At 27.9% G+C, this 19,815-nt stretch overlaps 4 protein-coding genes and 1 pseudogene across 8 annotated transcripts in view; 2 read left to right on the top strand and 3 right to left on the bottom strand.

The window, feature by feature from the left end:
- Nucleotides 1-1,165, bottom strand: part of LOC107992883 (26S proteasome non-ATPase regulatory subunit 1) — an 86,545-nt gene extending 85,380 nt beyond the window's left edge. For both annotated transcript variants that reach the window (XM_017048996.3, XM_062080897.1), the window contains exons 1-4: nt 1,011-1,165; nt 641-758; nt 385-554; nt 86-294 (exon numbers count right to left, since the gene is read on the bottom strand). In XM_017048996.3, coding sequence (XP_016904485.1) covers nt 86-294; nt 385-554; nt 641-758; nt 1,011-1,041 — 528 coding nt within the window. In that variant the 5' untranslated portion in view covers nt 1,042-1,165. The remainder of the gene's footprint in view (nt 1-85; nt 295-384; nt 555-640; nt 759-1,010) is intronic.
- Nucleotides 1,166-1,352: 187 nt separating this feature from the next.
- Nucleotides 1,353-2,842, top strand: LOC107992880 (transcription initiation factor TFIID subunit 9). Of its 2 annotated transcripts, none has more exons than XM_017048992.3 (3): nt 1,353-1,623; nt 1,735-2,184; nt 2,439-2,842. In XM_017048992.3, the coding sequence occupies exons 1-3, from the start codon at nt 1,485-1,487 to the stop codon at nt 2,579-2,581; spliced, it is 732 nt and encodes a 243-aa protein (XP_016904481.1). In that variant the 5' UTR covers nt 1,353-1,484; the 3' UTR covers nt 2,582-2,842. The 2 variants fall into 2 exon arrangements, with proteins under 2 accessions (XP_016904481.1, XP_061936895.1); XM_062080911.1 differs by having other exon boundaries at nt 1,355-1,623; nt 2,266-2,536.
- A 140-nt stretch (nt 2,843-2,982) lies between these two features.
- Nucleotides 2,983-4,885, bottom strand: LOC107992881 (cilia- and flagella-associated protein 20-like). Its single transcript, XM_017048993.3, has 4 exons — nt 4,709-4,885; nt 4,234-4,428; nt 3,829-4,061; nt 2,983-3,488 (listed from the first exon to the last, which is right to left on the bottom strand). The coding sequence occupies exons 1-4, from the start codon at nt 4,790-4,792 to the stop codon at nt 3,080-3,082; spliced, it is 921 nt and encodes a 306-aa protein (XP_016904482.1). The 5' UTR covers nt 4,793-4,885; the 3' UTR covers nt 2,983-3,079.
- A 148-nt stretch (nt 4,886-5,033) lies between these two features.
- LOC107992882 (uncharacterized) lies at nt 5,034-9,281 on the bottom strand (annotated as a pseudogene).
- On the top strand, nt 9,247-19,366 carry LOC107992893 (oxysterol-binding protein-related protein 2). Of its 3 annotated transcripts, none has more exons than XM_062080901.1 (9): nt 9,247-9,386; nt 11,036-11,234; nt 11,305-11,414; nt 12,256-12,414; nt 12,754-12,954; nt 13,114-13,303; nt 14,038-14,154; nt 14,241-14,458; nt 14,762-19,366. In XM_062080901.1, the coding sequence occupies exons 2-9, from the start codon at nt 11,118-11,120 to the stop codon at nt 14,862-14,864; spliced, it is 1,215 nt and encodes a 404-aa protein (XP_061936885.1). In that variant the 5' UTR covers nt 9,247-9,386; nt 11,036-11,117; the 3' UTR covers nt 14,865-19,366. The 3 variants fall into 3 exon arrangements, with proteins under 3 accessions (XP_061936885.1, XP_061936883.1, XP_061936884.1); XM_062080899.1 differs by lacking the exon at nt 9,247-9,386 and adding an exon at nt 9,611-9,746; XM_062080900.1 differs by lacking the exon at nt 9,247-9,386 and adding an exon at nt 9,810-9,952.
- Nucleotides 19,367-19,815: the final 449 nt, after the last annotated feature.

The following is a 19,815-nucleotide window of genomic DNA, read 5'->3' as shown; positions in this document are numbered from 1 at the left end:
AACTTAAATATAAATTAATATTTTATTTTTTAATACATTTAAATTATTAAAATTAAATATTTAAATTAAAATATTAAAAATTTACTGATTGCATAATTGCAGCTTCAAAGATATCCATTCGTCTCGTTTCAAGAGCAAGACCCAGAGCTTGACGATATTGATTATCATCTAAACATCTCTGAAACATTCTGTTTACAATTCCTTCTAATCTTGGATCAATTCCTTTACTAGTTGGTGGCAATTTTCCTTCAGCTTCCAATACACGTTGTTGAGTATAATAATCAATACATTTAGCTAAAATAATAGCAAAATAAATAAATTAAATTGTAAAATAAATATAATAAAATTTAATTATTAAAATTATTAATAAAATATTGCTAATACCTATGGTAGTATCAACATATTCATTACGGGCATTAACATCAAAGAGTTCCCCAGCTCCCAAAGCATAAGTTAAAGAATCTTCAAAACTTCCTAAATGATAATATACTTTACTAGCAACTAATGCAGCTAAATCATGTTGAGGAAATGATTTATCTTCATGAAGAATTTCACTGAAATATATAAAAAGTTTCTGTCAAATCTTATTACTTCATCAAAACTATATAAAAGATTAAATAATAACATGTAAATTACATACATCTTTTCTATGGCCTCAGAAATTTCAGGCCAAAATTCATCTACTATCATATCCAACTTTTTTAAAGCAAACACTTTTAATTCTGGCATTGGTTCCTCAAGGAGAGAAATGATACCAGCTGAAAATAAAATAATAAAAATTAAAAACAATCAGTTAATTAAATTAAAAAATATAAAAGTTATAAAATAATTTAACACGTATTTTCATATCGACTGTATTTAATATTTCGAATACAAAGTTAGAGGTTATGGTCCATGAGTTTTGCAAATCATTGCATGTATACTAATATAATATAAAAATTTACTAACAAAATTACAAATAAAAAAATTAAATATATGTTATAATAATATATTTAAAATAAATAATTTACCTGCTGATGTAATATTCATGTTGATTTTCATACAATATATATTCCTTCGGCAAAAATTCCAAAAGACAGTTTTGATTGTAAGCCACAAGCCACGGACTCGTCAACTAAATTCAATTGAAATATACTACATGCCATTCTAGATGTAGCCAACTTAATGACAAAAGAACTATAAATCACGTAACAAAATTTTCGGATTTCCTTAAATTTTTTTTAATGTAGTTATTTTTTAATAAAAAAGAGAAAACTTTTAAAAGAAATTATATATAAAATATTATTAATAATTAAAAAATCTATAAATAATAAAATTTTAATCTTGCAAATTCGGACTTTATATGTGGTAGTCCTGCTTTCAATAGTGTATACTTCATAATTTTCTGATGAATTTTGATTAGTAAAACTAGTCAAAATCTGAAATACGTATAAGTTAAAATTAGTATATAAAGTATAAGAATATTTGTAAGAATATTTCTTAAAATGACGGAGAAGGCAAAAACTATGAGTCATGTAAAACATATTCCAAAAGATGCCCAAGTTATAATGTCAATTATGAAAGACATGGGTATTACAGATTATGAACCAAAAGTTATAAATCAATTACTCGAATTCACATATCGTAAGTATTTGCAATTTATTTTATGTATAAAATAAGATATATGATTATGTATATTTATTCTTTTTTATTTTATTTTAAAATATAAATTAATTAAAATAATCATTATTTTAGGTTATGTTACTTGTATATTGGACGACAGTAGAATATATGCAAATCATGCTAAAAAGAAATTTATTGATTTGGATGATGTTAGATTAGCAGTTAAAATGCAATTAGAGCGTACTTTTACAAATCCGCCACCAAGAGATGTGTTATTAGATGTTGCTAGGGCCAAAAATAATATACCTCTTCCATTTGTTAAACCAAGCAATGGTTTGAGATTACCACCTGACAGATATTGCCTAAATGCTACAAATTATAGACTTAAAAATGCAACAAAAAAAGTAGTCGGAAAACAATTACATTCTTTAGTTGGAAATAACATTCAAGGTGGTCAATCTAAAATCAAAGTAGAAAGTAATAAATCTGGTCTTTCTATTGTCAAAAGGCCAGGAACACTTGCAACTGTTGCTAGAACTCAAACTATTTCTATGCCAAAGCCTGTTTTAAAATTTTCAGCAGGTAAATATTATATAAAACTTTATATAAATACATCAAATATTGATTTCTTAATTATATTTTATTTATAATTATATATTATAGATCCCTTCCGAGCTCTGCATTCCCAAACATCTATTCCCTCTATCCATATTTCATTAAGAACCCAAATACGTAAGACATAAAATAATTTGATTAATAATAATAAAATATATTATATCCTAATGTTATTAATATAATTTGCATTATTAGTTTATATTAATTGTTTAACATTGTAGCAGGAGGAGGTGCTACTGTAAAAGCACAAGTATCTAAGCCAAAAATTCAAATTTCCTCAGGACAAACAATGCCTCCTGTAAAAGTGGAAGTTGAAGAACCTATGAAAAGAAAGAGAGAAGATGATGATTATGATGTACCATAATGTACATGTAAAATAAATATTAAATATTTATATTTTATTACATAAAAAGATATATAATGTTAAAATAATTTGATTTCTTTATACAATGTAATAATTTTTATAATTTTACCTTTCTGTAGTTAAAATTAAATTTAAAATAAAATTATATATTTTTATTAAGAGAATAGCATACAAATATATGATTGTAATAATGAAATTTATAAATTTTATTACCCATACCAATATAATTATATATATTAATAAATATTTATTATATATCAATTTTTTGCATTTATTTTTTTCCTAAAAATAATAAAATATCAATTTTTTTATTCATTATAAAATACTTTCATTAAATAATATAAAATACATTTAAAAAAAATAAGATAAATATTTTAAATAAATTAATAGAATCTATTCAATTTCAACTTATTTACAATCAATTTTATTCAGATACTATTTTAAATCACACGAAAATAGATTTTATTCATTATATTTACATAAAATCAAAACTATTCACTATGGGACTGCATATTCTTCTTCATCGCCTGGTTCTTCTGCTTCAGTTTCTTCTTCAGTAACGTATGCAGTAGGACCTATTTCAGCTTCAATTTCCTCTTCAACTTCTTCTTCAGCTTCAAATTCAGGTTCAATAGCTTCCTCCTCTTCATCTTCCTCTCTTATTTCTCTTGGTTCTATCTCTGGGGGTATCTCTTCTACTAATTCTTCTGGTAATTCTTCAGGTTCTTCTTCCTCTTCTCGTTCCTCTTCTGGTACGCCTTCGAAAGGTGGTGGCTCTTCAATTTCAATTTCTTCCGGTGGTTCTTTCTTTTCTATTTCCTTCACATCTCTTTCTCGAATGCATTTCTTTCGATGAATTGGCAGGAAGAGTTTAAAGTCTTCTGGCAATTCATCTTCGGAATATAATCTATTCGGAATATTGAATAATAAAAAAATAAATATTTTTTCAATAATAGATGAATTGTGTCATATTGATGCTAAAAAATTTACATATTTTCACGCTTGGATTTCATCAAAATGAAAAAATATGTCATTAAAAATACATCACTGAAAAATGTAATTAAAATTATTTATTCATCAACTAGGAGAAACTTAAGCCATCTAAGATTAAATAAAAAAAAAACCGAAAATCTTAATCTTAAAAACATTTATAAATAATTATTACGATGATATACACACATTATGTATAATTATTTCTATGATCAGATTTTAATTTCAATATTAAAAGAAGAAGGTTAATTTCCTACCTGTCCGCAAAATAAATACGTCGAATTCTACAATTTGCGTGGATCTGTACTCGCGTAGTTTCCATATAATTTGTGCCATACGCTCTTCGCGTGAAATCTGATAGATTAAATTGAATTTGATTCCAACCACCAGATAAACCGATCGGCATCGACGTGCAAAATGGTCGAACCCGAGTGGTGCTTTGAAAATTGCTCATTCGAAACCTTCTGTGCATATCTTTGTCGTCGAGTATCTGTCGAATCGAACACGATGATGTAAATTTTTTTTCCTTTCTTTTTTCTTTTTCTTTTTTTTCTTTTCTCTAGTTCGAATTTTAATTTTACCAAATATATCGAAACCATTTTTTAAAAAAGAAATAATAATAATAAAAAAGCTGTACGAAATTTTCTTCATAAAAAATTTACTGTTATTTCGAACGTGAAGTACTTCTTCATATTCTTGATAATCATGATTAAAAACGGAAGTTTAATGCCGAGGGAAGCTTTCCTGTTGCCACGAGGACAGTAAATATAAGTTGTTGTGACGTTGGTTCCGGCTAATTCCAAGGCTAAAGACTTCACCTCATCGTCCGTTACTCTTCGAATATAACCATTCTTCACCTATTCGCAATGATTTCATTTTTTAGCTCAATTTTAATAATAAATAAAATATATTTTTCTGTACAATTCAAAAAATTCTTTTCATGGAAATCAAACTTTAATAACGTAAGCAAAATTAAATATTTTTTTTATCCAGTAAAAAATAATATAGAAAGAAATTAATTTTATTATTTTAACACAATAGAAAACATCTTCGATTATTATCAATAAAAAAAGAAATTAATCCAACGTAATAGAATATTTTTTCTCCTACACTTTCCATCACTCATTAAAAACTTACATGCATATCCCATAATTCGAGCGGTGACGATCCACAGCTGTACAAAATGGACATAAGTCCGTGTTGATACTTGTTACGAAACATAATGCTCCTCCTCTCATCGAATGAATAAAAAAAAAATAATCGAAAATAACTCTTACATTTCCATCGTATCCTTATCTCGAGAAAACGTCACGTTTAATCGTTTTAATATAACGCGAGAGTGTATTTCTTTGTTTCGTTCGTCGAATCGAGTTTGTTTTCACTTCTAATTTCGTGTGAAAGCTCCACACGCCCTGTGTCTTTCAAACTCACGAGCGAAGGAAGAAAATAGACTCGCCCACACTTTGTTCAATGTAGAAACTCTAGGTTTATTCGATTGCACGTGTCGTTACATATCAAGCACAATGAACGTTGGGAGAACAATATAACGAGGTGTTGTTTCGTTATTTGACACGGAGAAGTTCGTTGATGTGACGTCTCTCGTTCTTGTTTAGCAAATCAGGAACAATCAATGTCTCCTGTGGTATCCCAAAGCTGAATACCCGGTCGATCCTGACGCTATCGATGGCGAACATCTGCATCATCGCGAAATGCATGATGTTGCGGTTCATTTGACGTCTGATCTGCTTCCTGGTCTTCTGTACACGGTGCCGGCAGACCACGTAACTTTTAACAGATTAAACACTGACAATGGAATAATCGAGATTTTTTTTAGAGAAGAAAATTTAGAGTTCGAAATAAATTTCTGAGTTGTCGAGCAATGAAATGAAATATTTGAAAAATTTCAAATTTATGTCAAGAATTAGATTCTTTTTTAATATTCTTTTTGACAAAATAATTTTTGAAACTTTTTACAAATCATTAATTCATTATTTATATATATGATTTCGTTATATATATTTTTTGATATTATAAAAAATTATAAAGAAAAATTGAAGAACTTGTCTTTTATATTTCTTTTATTATTGTACATTTACTTAGTTTTTAAAATATTTTAAAAACTTATACTATTTAAAATTGAAAGAGAAAAAAATTTTGTTTAATTAATATTTTTTTCATAGAAAAGTAGAAAAATCAAATAGCTATAAAATTCGTCTTAAAAATGAAATACAGAAATTAAAAAAGCTATGTTGCACTTTATTTAGTTTTATGAATAAAATTATTCTTACTAAGGAAATTTTTTAAGAGTGGTGTAACTTGGATGTATGGAAACATCGCTTCTGTACAATTCCGGATACAATTTCATGTGTTTCGTTATATATTTCTTAACACGTGGTTTCGTTTCATTTTCCTTTTTATGAATGTCATTCAATTTCTTTTGATCGTTATTATTTTCGGTAGTCCCCTTCTGATCAATCATTTTGTCCTATAAACTAAAAAATACACACAAAAATATCGATCCTTTATTATAAACGATTTATCCATCAACAAGGTTCAATATTCTCATTTATTAATATTAATTTACAATCCAGTAGAACAAATCAAAATATTCTGATAAAAGTGAAAAAAAGAAAAGAAATATATATCCTTCAACGATTTTCCAAAATATTTTTTAAATATTTTTCCATTATCCCTCGATTAGATTGAAATTAACCACGATTTTAATATTACTCACGTAAGAAAGAAACTAAAATTTTGGAATAAAAAAATGTCGAATGAACGAAACGTGATGATCGCGATAAACGCGAAACTTGGACTGGAGAATTTTTCGATTCGGCGAGTCTGGCTCGTCTCTCTGTTGGATCCGACGAAAGTTGGCCGATCTGTAACGAAGTGAGCCCCTGTGCCTCGTACGGATATCGATTTGGTTTCCAGGTGAATCAATAGAGAGATTCGGTTCATTCTTATTGCGATGGGTTTGTCTGTAGATGTCGGACCATCGAATTCACCACACAGATCCATTAATCCATGCTAATTAGCCGCGAGAAGATTATGCGGTAACCTTAGGAATTTCCGGGCCGGGATAAAGTTGTTCTCGAACTCATCGATCTACGATGATTTGAATTACATTTTTAAGATAGACGATCGTTCGTTAAGATATTTGTTTGAATAAGTAAATTCGATTACTTTGCGAGGGATAAATGGAATAATTAAATAATTAAATTGAATATAAATTTTTATCATATGTGAAATCATATTTATTAATTGTAATTTTGATGAGAGACTTTTTTTTAAATTTTTAATTAATAATTATATATTAAATTATGAGAAACTTGTATATCGTTATATAAAATAAAAAGTTTTAAGAAATATTAGTGCATGTTTAATATTTAATATTCAAAGGAGAAGGATTTTTTTAGAATAATTTTTTGAGGTGAATTACATTTCCAATTATTTTATATATAATCGGATGATACTTAAGATGAATAAACCTTACTTTACTCTTTTTCATGTTTTGTGTACGACATTTAATATGATTACTTTAAAAATAATAAGAATCTTCTTTTGCATTCAATAATAAGTTATTTATGCAGCAATTCAATGTGGTTTCTGCATTCACATATGTGTGGTAGTATATAATCAATTTCGGATTGATTTTCTTATTGTTAATATTTATATATATAAATTGTTACATATTCATGAACTGAAGAATAAAGAAATCTGTTCTCAGTCAATTACACTTCACGTCACTTGTCTTTATACAGGCTACAGATTCTAATGCACTTAAAGAATAATCATAATCTTGCTTTACGATTGTGCAACCCCAAGAATTTCAAATGATTCGATTCCTTAAAATAATTTGATAAAAAAACAAATGATTTACAATAGATTGTAAACTACTTTTTACAGAAAAAAATTCAAATTACCTTCGTATTCAAATTCTTTTTTAAATAATTAAAATGATTAGAATCGTACTCTCTTTGAAAATTTTTAACGACTTATATGAACTTAAATTTTCAATTCCACAATTTCCATTTCATCTTTACGTTGATTTAACGAAATGAAATTTTGTAAATCGTCAATACCCCAGCTAACACCATCTTCAACCAGAAAACAACGAATTTAACCAATCACTATCGTATAAGTCCATTGAAATTGCTTTCAAGAGCTACATCGCGTGCCATTGTTGGACGAAATAGACGCGGAGCACGAAGGATATTTATCGAAGGACTATCGAGTCCTCGAGAAGGGCCAATCACTTGCAATGGGATGTTATTGCGGCCCACTCTTAGCTATGAAAATTCTATTGCAATTAACGTGGACATGTCGTTAACAACTTCGTTACTGCATCGATTAAACGGTGCATCTTCGATAATCGGTGTGTGCACCAATCGATAAACGTGCAAAACAACACACTTGGCTCGAACTCTTGCCCTTTCGTCTCCACGCGTTAAACGAAATTTCTTTGACGCTGTGCTGTAATTACTCGCTACTCGAAAACCGAGTATTCGAGTTAATCGAGGGACGTGGTTAGGAAATTGCGAGGAAAAATTAACTTACGGCCGAGTTAATCAGGGGGATGAAACTTATTAAAGTTTTTTTTTTAAATATTTTTTTTTAAGTAACGAGATATTCGATGGTTACAGGCAAGAGTGTAAGAATATTGTAAAAGTTGAGTTGTGCTTTGTTTCACTTGCAATAGAAATTTGATTTGATTATTAATATTAAATAAATAAGTATCGATATATTTGGTATCGATCTTTTGAAGATGTTCCATGGATATAAGTTAATATTTCATTATAAAATCTAACTTAAAATTTAAAGATAATAAGTAAGTAACTTTATATGTAGATAATTGGAATAACTATAACGAAACACTACAAACCATGGATCAATATTGTATATATATAATATGCTTTTCTTACGGAAATTATATTTCGATATAACACGGCAGAAAGTGCTCGTTAAATTATAAAATACAGATTTCAAATATTCAGAAAATTAATTACAATATGAAAATTTAGATCGTGCAAGAAACCATTAACTACATGTATCTATTATTAATGTTTTTTGAATAAATATTATTTACACTATCGAAAATACAATAACTCTCCTTTTTCTTCTTCTTTTCTCTTCGTCTTACTTTTACTTACTTTTTTTCATATAAACTAAATTAAAATTAATCAACAATCTAATTCAAAACAACTCAATGTTACAAAATTCTCACAGCTTACGAGTTACCAGAAATAATAGAATAACGAATCATTCTAATTAGTCGTAAAAGTTCCTTCCTTTTTTAAAAATTTCTAACATTGTATTATATATCTATTTTTCAATCCTCATGAAAAAAAAAATGAAAAACATTAATCCCACAATTCTGACCGCGTTGAAAATTCAAATCATCGTTCGTCCCCAATCCTGCGCATGCGCCTACCAAATAACACGTCCACAAGTAAGGGCCGCAATAACCATGCTCGAACTTATTGATATTTTACGTACATTTGAGAGCGCGACACGAGCGAGACAGTTGCACCGTGGACAGGTATACGTTCCATACGTGTGGGAGTAGGATACGCATATGGATAAGAGGATGCGCCAGAGACCTCGTCACGCCCGCATGCCCAACGTGTGCAGTGTCCGGGTGTACAGCTGATCGCCGAGTTCTGTACATTCCCAACGAGAGCGCACTGTGACGCGATTGATAGCACATGTCGAACGGCCAGGTTATCCATTTGGAATCACGTTTACAACCGATTAATCTATTCGAAATCGTGTCAATAGCAATCCTGTAATGCAATGTTGCGGTGATAGCCAGGTGTGTACACGTTTGGAGTACGCGAAGGGACGTGTTTCACCCTCTCCCCACTTTTCGCCGCTCGTTCATCCGTGTGTCGTTCACTGTATCGTTCTTTGTACCGTCCCTTCGTGGGATGTACGTGTGAGAAATTAATTATAATACGGAAGAGAGGAAGCCAACGATGTGGCGTGCATCAGCGCGTCTCGTGGACCTTTGATCCCTGTCGGATGTGTAGTTGGTCGTAGCGTGTGGTCGTTTAGAGAGGACGAGCCGCGTCGAGCAGATCCAGGAAGCCACTTTCGAGGATAGCACGGTTGGCCAGGCACGCTCGACAGGCTTGTTTATGATGGCCAACGAAAAGACACAGAGACCGTACAGGTGCGTGATCGTTTGGTCGTTTTCAGGGATCAGAATAGTGAATGAATATTCGAACGAGGATTGCGATTGCCGGCCACGAAGCCGATTTCTGCGAAGCACTTGAAGAGGATGACGAGCGATAGACTTCGACCGATTTGACGATCTTATTAAACGTCTCTGACAATTGTTGCTTGATATCGAATGATTATTGGTTGGGTAGTTGAAAAGTATGAATATTGATGAATTATATTGTTCGTTTCATTGTAGAAAAATTAAATTTAAGATTTATTATTAAATTGTATCATCGCATCAATATCAATTTTAGTATTGTTGCTAAAATAGAAAAATTATTATATTAAATTTATATTTTGATAGTATATGCTAATTATTCTGAATTCTTAAATTCAAAGTAAAACTTATAAAGTATATTAAAAGTAATACTAAAAGTAGCAATTTTGATAGTAATATTTATTATTATTCTAATTTTATTAATATAACCAATGTTATTGAAATTAATATTATAGCAAAACTTTGATAATAATTTCAAAACTATTGATTATAACATTAGTTACGCAGTAATGAGTACAACATATCTATTTTTAGAAAGTTTAATCTTTAAACTTAACAAGTTATAATTTTATATTTTATTAAAGTTATCAATTTCAATCAAATATCATCAAAATAAAAGATCAACAAATAGGGATTTGTCATCTTATTATTTTACGGACTACACTTTCTAAGATGTCACTTTCTTAGATAACTGCAATTAGCAAAGGAATCGAATGTTTCTTGAATAAATATTGACTATAATTTTGACCGATTATAATTATCGAATTTTGCCCGATTATGGTTTCAAATGACGTAATTGACGACCATGTTCGGTCAGATTGTAGCTGATTTATTGATCCCGATTAAGTATTGTTACCAAAACAACTAGTTTATAGGGCAATCGATTACGTTTTACGCATTGCTCCATGTATATTTTTAATTTCTTATTTCTAAGATTGAATAGACTATCATTCAATCAAATAATAATCAAGAACTATTTTTATATTTTGAGAGATATAAATTTATTGAATTATATTATATCATTAATATTACTATTAGAAATTTATTTAATTTCTAATAGTCTCATTAATAAGAAGAAATAATATACAACACATGATTGAAACGATAAATTATTGATCACTAAAATATAAGTATTATATAATATATATTAACATTCTTTTTATTAATTAAAAGAATGTGCTCGAATTAATCAGATTATTATTTAAGCAATAGAGTATTAAAAGTATTATTTTCTTTTTAAGAACAACGTTACCAGTGCCAGGTCATTCGGAAGTAAATCTATGCTCGGTGTTATCACTGGGCAAAGATCTTAGCAAGATCACTATGCCGGTCATCTTCAACGAACCGCTTTCTTTCCTTCAACGTGTAGCCGAATATATGGAATATGCTAAATTGCTTAAACAAGCAGCGCAAGAAGAAACTCCCATTAGAAGGTTACAGGTAAATTTTTTTTTTTTAATCGAAAAACCTTTTTTTATCTAGAAAACAATTTATTGGTCGATGGTTATAGTACGTCGCTGCTTTTGCTGTAAGTGCTTTGGCTTCAAACTGGGAAAGACTTGGCAAACCTTTCAACCCGATACTTGGAGAAACATACGAACTGGAACGTGAAGATTTCCGGTAAGTAATGATAAAGTTCAAGCCACTGGAAAATTCATAGTTCTAGTATGATATAAATGTTAAAAATAATAATTTATTTCATGATAGATTTCGAAAATAGACGAGTTAGAAATATTATTAAAATATTGATTTAGTAATTTGATAGTTTTATTACATAATAATAGTTTGATAAATTATTCAATAAAATATATATATATATTAAAAATAATAGATATATTATTTTTTTAAAATGTATTACTTTATAATTTTTTCAAAAAAAAATGAACAAAACAATTGAAAATCGCTACTCTGATAATTTGACTTTTAAAATATGATTTAAAAGTATTAATAAATATAAATTTCTTTATTCTTGAAAGAAATTCTTCAAAAATAAAATATTATATAATTTTTATCATTGAAGTAGTTGAAGATTGCTTCTTTATCGTGGCAGTAAAACAATTACCATGGATAGATAGGCACAAAAAGGGTCACAAACCAGCGGATCAATTTACCCCTCTTGCATTTAATCTTTGGAAAGGGTTTCTAAGAATAGAAAGTAAGCTATAGACAAACAATGTAAAAATCGATATAATTGATTTAATCATCAAATGCGAATATTTGTGCAAGTATTTTTTTAATAAATGCGTGTAAAGGACATATGAAGGTCAATTTTATTTTTCCAGAAAAGATTATTATTATATTATGTTGTACTATTTCGCAATATCTGTCAAGAATAAATTAATTATTACTTTCTTAGAGAATAATAATAAGTATCATTAATAAATGCAGATATCAGGTTTATCTTGTGCTAAGAATGCGTTAAAAAATTAATGGAATATTAAAATTGCAATTATCATTTCAGAATAATTTGCGAACAAGTATCACATCACCCACCGGTATCCGCGTTCCATGCAGAAAGTGATGAATTTGTATTCCACGGCACCATACATCCGAAATTGAAATTCTGGGGCACATCTATAGAGATTCATCCGAAAGGCATTGTCACTGTCGAACTTCCAAAGTAAATATATTAATTTTTCAATACTCATAATTTTTTTTTATGAAAATCAAAATTACTATTATGAAAACAAAAATCAAAATACAAAAAAAAGTATATAATTCTATTATCTTCTCCTCTAGAAAATACATCTAGAAAATTCTATATATATATGAGCAATATATTAATAAAAATATAAAAAAAAATTAAACATAAGAATTCTAAAAATATATTAGAAAAATTATTGTAAGAATTAATTGGAAATAACTGTATTCAAATAATAAAAAAGCAAAAAGAGTAAAAATATTCAAATGGTCATACTAAAATCCCATTATCAATAACTATTTCACATATTGCACGCAGATGGAAGGAAGCATACACTTGGCAAAACATCAACTGTATACTGCATAACGTGCTCGTGGGTCAATTATGGATGGAACAGCTCGGTTCCTTGGAGATCAAACAAAGTGGTGGAGCGAACTTGAAGGCAATCCTCTCCTTTAAGAGTGCCAGTTGCAATGGAAAGGATCTTCATCGTGTCGAAGGCTTTATAATGGATCAAGAGTAAGCTGGTAACAATTTATTATCACTTGAATTCAAAAATATAATAACGATGATTGTATCGTGAATCTAATTGCATACAAAAATATTATACACACGATATATATGAATTCTAATAATTCTAAAAATATATTTTAAATATTTAATATATTTTATGTCTAGAAAGAGAAAACTTCTATTTCTTTATGGAAAATGGACAGATAGAGTAAAGGTGTGCGATCCTTCCTTGTATGAGGAAGCGTTGGAGAAGGTGAAACGTGATGCGAAGAGTCCTCAGGGTAGTCCTGGTCACAAGAAGGTTCTTGCAAAACTGCACAGCCTCAAGGTTGGAGCTTTTAAACCTTCTCATCAGGTACTTGGAATGTTAATTGAATTTAAAATAAAAATAATAAAAATAACGAATAGAAATAAATATTAATTTTAATTTTGATTCTTTTATATACATATATAAAAAAAATAAATAAAGTTTAAATAATTATAATTAAAATATGAAAAATAAATAAAATATTCCAATTTACGTAATTTACATAATTGTTTCATCTGTTTGATTTTATATATTAAAAATTCCGCTTTCCATTCATCTTTTTGTACTTCAACTTTCAAGTGGTTATTCTAAAAGTGAACTATATATAGAACTTTATATTTTATCCCTATTTATACCTACCTTCATTCATTAAAGCTTTGCATATTCAACAACTTCAACAAGTTCTCTTCATGAAAAAAAAAATTTCATTATGAGAAAAGTAGCAAATGTTTTACATAATTTACGAACGATCTTAGTATCATACTTTTTTTCTAAAATTCTTCTAAAACAAATTTTATAAAATGAATACAGATGAATAAAAATTAATATTAAAAGTCTTTTTGTTGAAAATATCAGAAATAAATATCAACATTTGAAATTTTATTTTTAATCAAACTAAAATTAAAAGATAAAAAATACTTATAAAATTTTATTAAAATTATTTTTAAGAAAAATATTCGAAATTTTATTTTAAAAAATTTAAATATTTCTTAATAAATAATTAATCCTAATTACATTTTTGGCATCTTAAAACTTTCTTTTTATTTTTTCGATTGTTTAAGGATGCAATTGATGATCCATCAGCAAGTATAGACGGAGATGAAACTCCAACGATCGATGACATTCCTGGATCAATTACTCTTTGGGAAGCTACTCCGAGACCATCTAATAGTTCAGAAGTAAATAAAAATTCTTTGTTATTTTTAATTATGATAATTATAATTTTATATTATTATATTATAATTAATATTTATTCGATTTCCAGTATTATCAATTCACAACATTTGCAATGTCGTTAAATGAATTGACATCGGAAATGGAAAAAGTGATATGTCCGACAGATTCGAGATTAAGACCGGATATTAGGAAATTGGAAAATGGTGATCAAGATGGAGCTGCAGTTGAAAAGATGAGGCTTGAAGAAAAACAACGGGAAACGCGTAAATCTCGAAAGCATAAAAAAGGAGAAGAATGGACACCTAGGTAAATAATTAAAAATAATTAGTTTTTTTATGAACTTTTTTTCGATTTTTATCTATTAAACATTTAAAACCTGTTTGAAATTATTTTTATATAACTTTTATATAACAATTTAACAATATAACAATATATATATATATATATATATAGAATATATATATATTACATATATATATATATATATTATATAACATATATAATAGTAATATTTTTATTTTATTTCATAAATAATATTTATTATAATTTTTCTTCTTCATGATACTAGAAAATCGATTATCCGTTATGTAAACCTTTTATGTGCCACAGGTGGTTCCAATTAGCTATGAATCCATACACAAATCAAATGGATTGGTTATATCGTGGAGATTATTGGGATCGTAACTACAGCAACATAGAAGATATATTTTAATAAACGTGGATACCCTTATTCGAACGGAAAAACTAACAAGTAACGAAATATACTGTTCTCATAAGGAATATTTATACAAGCAGAATTAAATTGGTTGCTCTTTAACAATGACATCGTATGAATTTTGTATCGTTGGTCGATTTGCAATTCTCAAAACGATTTAAAGAAATCCTTGCTTATGTCATCGTTGTAGCTATAAATAACAGAGAAACAAACAAATATAAGATGTAAACATAACGCGTGCTCTTCTAAAGATTCTTGAAAATCTTATAAAGAATAGGAAGACAAAGCGAAATATAAAAAAAGAAATGCTTTCTTTCTTGTGACATACAAATACCATTGTGTTCCAGTGAGACGAGATGTACAATCGATCAATGAGACGACAATGTGAGATGCGATACTTCAACACAAACAGATCTTCCATCACGAGGAGAAAAACTTTTGTACAATATACAGCTTTACACGACATATATGTGTCTCCTCGATAGTGCAATTCTAATATATTGTTACACACAAATATTTCTCAATACACGAACATGTTCACAGATTCTTTCGAAGCGACCAAGAAAGGAATTGTTATTCAAACTATGCCATAAAGAGATGAAAAATCATTAAATTTCTCAAATCCAATCTTCTCTCGAAGAATTGAATGAGCAAGCTTATACCTCGTAGAAAAATTCCGTATGCAGGTCGTACGTGCATAGTCTTTTTTAGGTAATTAAATACGTACCCTGGTATTCAATCTGTGAATGCCATAGTAGAGGTTAGGTAATGAAACGAGCCAGATGAAACAATTTCTGCTGGTTGTTGTTCGCATGCGAAATTTATCGCTGTAATCGCGGCACCACGCTTAAACATGGAATATCGTGTAATTGCAGTTTGTAGATTAATAACACTTAGAAATCAATGTATGTCTGTATGAAATGTCGCGCAATAACGAACGAACTTTATCACCCAAGCGAAGTGACCGGATGATTCGCCATGACACTTCGCATAGGTAGGTGATTTTCAGGCGCGAAATTTAAATTACAAAGTCCATCGTAGCATTGTTGCTATAATCGACATTTGCTGTATATACTACGGTGAAAAAATAACAAAATAGTAATTTTTTTATAATACACAAAGAAGTTAAATATATATGTGATATGACAATAAAGTTTCGAGAAAATAAATTCATTTAAAAATTATATATATCTTAAAAATTGATCAAATATAAAAATATTTAAAATTTAATATTTATTCATACATAGATATAATATTTTTTTAAAGGAATTAATAAAATAATCAACTTTTTTTTGGTATTAATGTAATAATTACAATGATTGATAATATAAATTATCAAATATACAAATTAATAGAGTGATAATATGATAAGATTATAAAATATAATTTTTCATATTGAAAATTCTCAACAATCTCAATATTCTCGAAATTGAATTGTTACATATCACATAAATATACAAAATGCAACATATAAAAATCACTTCTGTTCGATTTCCAGAAGAGCCATTGGGAAATCGAAATATTCTTTCTTATACACGTTCGTTTTTATGAATTACGCGTAGCCACAAAATCACTTCTGAAACTATTTTTATAACAAAGAAAGAAAGGGATTAAAAATCAAGAACCCCGCTATCTTTCTTATATATACATATATATATATATTAGTTTGATTACTAGGTTTCTGTACATACAGCGACTGTACTATATACTTGTATCTAAAGATTAATGATTTAGAAAAATTTTGAGCATGAGGTGAAGAATTTAGTAAATAGCGGTTGCTTATATATAATAAATTAGCTCAAATAGTTAGTTCAAATTTTCAAAAAAGCTTTGCAACCACGCATCGAACGAGCAATAAATTAATTGTAATCGTTGATGTTTTTCATATTGTTTATAGCTTTCGTCGGATAGTTTACATCTTTTTAGATTACCTGATTCAATTTAGATCTTTCTTTCATAATAATAGCCAATTATACGTATATATAAAGATTTCTTTGAAGATTTTATTTATATTAATTAATATTTATTATTATTGTTCATCACTTTTTTATAAAAGAGAGAAATTATAAAATTAAAATTTGCTATCATTTTACTAACTTGTTTGTTGAGAAAATTAAGAAAATGATAAACAAATAAAATCTAATTGTAGAATTTTTTAATTAATGTTATATTTATCTGTGACAAATAAGAAACTTGCAAAGAAACTTGTATACTTATAATTGGCTAAGCAATAATATTTATATTGGCTAAGCAACCTAATATTTATAATTTAATCCACCATCTAGTTTAGATAATTAGATTCAAAGCTTAGAAACAAAATGAATTAGATAATATTTGATACTTAATGGTGCCAATATAAAAATATTACATGCTACTTATTCCAAAACTCTTCTGCGGCATAGAGATTCCTTTTCTTGAATGAAATCAATAAATAACAGCACAATCAATGTACTATTGATTGGTTGCAATCAGCAGTCTGGGTCAGTAACAATTATCCATATATAACAAAATAATGAGATAATACAAAATAACTGAAAAAAACAGATAATGTAATAATTCAGTAAAATTTAAAATTTACTTAACTCAATTAATTTACTCAATTTATTATTTCAACAGTTTCTTTGTCTTTTACTTTCAGTTTTGCTCTTACTCATTTAAATCCATAAAAGAGCTGAATACTTCTGATCCATGATAAAGTCAAAAGGAAAAGAAAATATTTCTTTTTTCAAAAATATAAGGTGTTTATTTGACCAGTTTATTATATATTTATTATATATTTATTATAATTATTTGACCAGTGCCAAATCAAAAGAATTGTTGAAATTCCCAACATTGATCAATTAATAACAGAACAGAGATATTGGCCTCTCCATCGATAGATCACTGTAAACCAAAATAATATTATTGTTAATATGTTTAAGCTTTTAAATTCATTGATAAGATCTTTAATTACCTTGTGAGAAGGGATTCAGGAAATGAAAGATTCTTATGCCACCATTATTTGGCCTCGAAATCCATAGAACTTTTTCATTAGAAGACAATAGGCTGAAGACCCTCATGCACACCTAGATTTTAGCTCAGCTTAACGTGTAAGTGTCATCCGGCTCGTGTTAGTGACCGCCGTTTATTAACGATTCGTTTACACGAAACTATGTGGACATTTAGGCCAGTACGAGTTTAAAATACGCTTCTGAAATACTGACATCCATCGAATCTTAAAGTTGTGAAATTGTCTAAATGTGTTGCTTTATAGGAAAATCCGTATCACGAGTAACTTTTGATGAAACATTTGTCATAAATTCAACACTAATCGATAGGTGTACACGTGTATTTCGAAGTATATGTATGTATTTCATGAAACGTTCAATCTAATCACAACAATTCATTATATTATTTATGGATTTCGTATATCATGATCGATCATTCTTGTTTATGGATGAAATTGAAGATGATCGCAATATGATTGTAACTTGTTGAGAGAATGGTATATAAGGAAGTTTGTAAATATATTGTTGCTTTGTGCAGAATTTAACTGCTATTAACTATGTCTTATAGAATTTAATATTATCTCTCGGACGGTCGAATGTAATTTATAACCCTTGTTAATGTATATTTCAAACATAGTCTCTGTCTAAAATTGTATGGTATTATACAAAAGTGATATTAAAACAAATTACCTAAAAAAAAAAAAAAAAAAAAAAGGAACAGAAACAGCCGTCTGAGGGTTAAGAGATTTCTTCATATGATAGTAATTTATTATGCAATTAAAGAAATTTCTGATATAATTTTAGAATATATGACAAATATATGGTTATCTCTATATAAAATGGTATTCTATATGTAAATTTAAGTTTGAAAACATTGGTATATATTATTTTATAAAATTAGATATCGTTAATATTGCGTTGAGAATGTTAAATGTTGAAATTTGTGATGATAATTAAAACAATTTTTTAATCTTTTTTCCGCAGAGAAAACGATGTACGAGGAATGTACAAATGAATTGATAAATATTTAACTAATAATATTTTTTAAAAAAAGAAGATGTGATATTTATAATAATTAATTTAGAAGTTAATTTTCGATCAAAAGTCAATTGTTCGATCATTGTCATTCAAAAAGAATACATTATTGATCAATGTCAATAATATAAAGTTTTTACATCATAACATACATAAAAATGAATTTAGTATCAGTATTGTCGCGAAACAAAAAGTGTTATGCATAAATTTTACAAATATGTATCATTGCGTAATAAACATCTTTACGCTTCTACGTAACATTTCTGACGATTGTTCTAACCCATTTATCATGAAAGTCATTAAACATTAAGAACAAGAATGATAAGTATACTCTTTCAAAAATGCCAATAAGATTTAGAAGAGATATACCATCGAGCTCATGAGCTGTAGAATATTATTGTATTTATGTTGCATAGGCAAATGTATGTATCTGTACATAGATAAATAGATATTAGAAATAAATGTTGTAAAGAAAGATACACGTTCTTTTTACCACAAAAGCCCAAATATATTCTAGTTTAAATTCAATACTAGAAACAATATATAATATACAAAATATACAAAATACAATAAAATGAATTGCAAGAAAATGAATTGTAGATAAAAATTTAAATTACTGTTTTTATTCTTATAATTACATTGATATCATTCTTTAGATAATTTTTGTAATTTTTTCACAAATTATATATTTAAAGATTAAAAAAATTAATTTTTCAAACTTATTTTTCAATATTGTGAAATAATATTAGGTGAATAACCAAAGATTTAACAAAAAAGATTTCTTCAAAATATCTAAGTTGCTTCATCAACTTTAATAGAAACAATCTATGCTGAAACAATCATGAGCTAGAATGTCTAACAAAGCTCTTAAAAAAATGTGGGTGAAGCAGACCCAGATTCCTAGAGAATTAATATGTACTAAGCGG

The sequence above is a fragment of the Apis cerana genome, linkage group LG10, assembly GCF_029169275.1.
Source record: "Apis cerana isolate GH-2021 linkage group LG10, AcerK_1.0, whole genome shotgun sequence".
Taxonomy (NCBI): domain Eukaryota; kingdom Metazoa; phylum Arthropoda; class Insecta; order Hymenoptera; family Apidae; genus Apis; species Apis cerana.
This window is presented reverse-complemented; position numbering and strand designations above follow the sequence as displayed.